A 3,018-nucleotide genomic window follows, 5' to 3' on the forward strand; every position below is an offset into this window, starting at 1 on the left:
ACAGAATTAAGGAGTACCTGTCAACACCACCAGTCTTAGTCCCACCCGAGCCAGGTAGACCCTTACTACCCTACCTTGCAGTGTTAGATAGAGCTTTCGACTGCATTTTGGGGCAGCATGATGAAACAGTAAGGAAAGAACAAGCCATTTATTATCTCAGTAAGAAGTTCACCCCGTACGAGGACCAATATTCTCTATTGGAACTCACCTATTGTGCTTTGACTTGGGTGGCTCAGAAGCTGAGATATTACTTCTGTGCCTATACTATATATCTCATATCAAGAATGGATCCTTTGAAGTACATCTTTCAGAAGCCCATGCCCACCGGCAAACTAGCCAAGTGGCATATCCTGTTGAGTGAGTTCGACATTGTTTACGTAACTCAGAAAGCGGTCAAGGCACAAGCACTAGTATACCACCTTGATGAAAACCCCGTGGATGGAGGATATGAACCCCTAAAAACATATTTTCCTGATGAAGAGGTATCATTCATAGGAGAAGACATTGCAGAATTCTATGACAGTTGGAGAATGTTCTTCGATGGAGCAGCAAACTTCAAGGGAGTTGGCATAGGAGTGGTCCTAGTATCAAAAACCGTTCAACATTATCCGGTGTCTACCAAACTCAGGTTCCCCTTCACCAACAATATGGCCGAGTATGAAGCCTGCATCTTAGGACTCAAAATGGCCATTGACATAAGTGTTCAAGAGCTGCTAGTGATTGGAGATTCATACTTGCTTATACATCAGGTACGAGGAGAATGGACGACCAAGAACTCCAAGATACTCCCGTATCTGCATCATGTACAGGAATTGAGAAAGAGGTTCACGAAGATGGAATTCCAGCATGTTCCTAGAATCCAGAATAGGATTTTTGACTAAGTAAGGCCGAGGGCCTATGTTGTGAGGAAACATTTGATACTGATTATGAGGCTGAGGGCTTGAGATATGTACACCACGAGGTGACTTGATTAATATGAGGCAGAGGGCCTAGTGATGATGCCACGAGGTGGATTGATATTACGCTTGGGTCGTAAGGGACCCCTCTAGGAGTCTGTACACCCCCAGTGAGCGCGGGTACCCATTGTGATGTGAGATTGAGCCCGATGGGTTGGTATTGTTCTATGTGATAGCCCGGGGGGCTGGTACTGTTCTGAGATGTTGCCCGATGGGCGGATTTGTTGATACTGTGCCCGAGGGGTGAACCCTTATGTGTTTATTTTTCATAATTGACTGTCAATTACCTGCTTAATTGTTGAAAAAGGCTTTTCAGGAAGTTAAATTTGAGTTAAAGGATTTTTACCTATCTTTCACTGGTTTACTGTTTTAAAAGGGTTTTCACTGTTTCATTATAGCATGTTTTCGTGCCTTACGTGATTTCCTGCTTTCAGTCTTTATTTATGATTATTACTCACTGAGTTGGAGTACTCACTTTACTCCCTGCACCCTGTGTGCAGATTCAGGCATATCTGGTCCCGTTCCCTAGTGCTGATCATTTCGGCTCAGGCGGATCCGAGGAGTCTCTAGGTAGTTGTTGGCGTTCGCAGCCCGGAGCTCTTCCCTATCTTACTTCTTCATGTTCTTGGTTTTTTGTATTAAACTTTGTAGTTTGATTTGGAGTATTCCGTTTTGTTAGATGCTCATGACTACTGACACCCCGGTATCGGGCTGTGTTGGGTTATTTTCCGCGAATTATGCTACATCTGTTAACTTTAGATTATCTTATCATGCTTTAGATTTATTTCTTATGGTTTAACTGTTAATAATTGGGAATGGGAAGTGTCGGCTGGCCTTGTCTTCAGGAGAGGCATCATCACAACCGGGTTTGGGGTTTAGGGTCGTGACACTTATCCTGTAATATCTCAAAACAATAATGCGTCATCCATTATGAGAAATAGGAAATTACTAATGTATATCAGAAACACATAAATGAGCTCAGAATGTCAAAACATCATAAATACATCAATCATAAATACAGCCAAGATCCATTCTATGTACATGTACTTTAAATATCTTTGGTTGTAAACCTTTCGTTAACAGATCTGCAATCATGAGATGTGTTCTAACATGCTCAAGTGACACTCTTTGTTTCTAAACTTCCTCCTGGACGGTAAAGTACCTTAATTCCATATGTTTGGCACATTTGGAGTACTTGTCGTTCTTGGAGAAGAATATTGCTGCAGAATTATCACAGTAAATTTTCAGCAGATTGGTAATGGTGTCAACAACCCCAAGTCCTGAAATAAAGTTTTACAGCCATAATGCATGAATTGTGGCTTCAAAATATGCCACAAATTCTGCTTCCATCATGGATGTATCAATGACAGACTGTTTGGCACACTTCCACGATATTGCTCCTTCAGCTAATTGAAACAAATAACCAAACGTGGATTTTCTAGTGTCAATATATCCAGTGAAACCTGAATCCGAGTATCCAACAACTTCCAAATGCTTGGATCTCCTATACATGAGCATGTAATCCTTCGTTCCTTTTAAGTACCTCAAAGCTTTCTTTGCAGCTTTCCGATGATCAATTCTTGTGTTACTCTGATATCTTCCCAATATTCCGACCGCAAAACTAATATCTGGTCTTGTGCAAGTCTGAGCATACATCATACCACCAACAATAGAAGAGTAAGGAATTGATTCCATTTCTTTTCGTTCTACATCATTCTTAGGGCATTGCATGAGACTAAATTTGTCCCCCTTTTGAATTGGGACAATGCTTGTTGAACAGTTATTCATTTTAAATCTCTCTAAAACTATTTCGGTATAGCCTTCTGAGACAATCCCAGTAATCCTTATGATCTAACATGAAATATTTCTATTCCTATCACATAGGATGCCTCACCTATATCTTTCATTTCAAAATTCTTAGAGAGAAAATCTATAATCTCACGCAATATGCCTAAATCATTAGCAGCAATTAGGATATCATCAACATATAGGACTAAAAATATAAACTTGCTCCCACTGATCTTTTGGTATATACACCGATCAACAGTATTTTTTACAAATC

General features: G+C 40.4%; 1 protein-coding gene across 1 annotated transcript; it reads right to left on the bottom strand.

Moving 5' to 3' along the window:
• Window positions 1–2,249: 2,249 nt before the first annotated feature.
• On the bottom strand, window positions 2,250–2,744 carry LOC142178284 (secreted RxLR effector protein 161-like). The gene has a single exon (XM_075247615.1). The coding sequence runs from the start codon at window positions 2,742–2,744 to the stop codon at window positions 2,250–2,252; it is 495 nt and encodes a 164-aa protein (XP_075103716.1).
• Between the last annotated feature and the right edge of the window lie 274 nt (window positions 2,745–3,018).

This window comes from Nicotiana tabacum, chromosome 3 (assembly GCF_000715075.1).
Source record: "Nicotiana tabacum cultivar K326 chromosome 3, ASM71507v2, whole genome shotgun sequence".
Lineage (NCBI taxonomy): Eukaryota > Viridiplantae > Streptophyta > Magnoliopsida > Solanales > Solanaceae > Nicotiana > Nicotiana tabacum.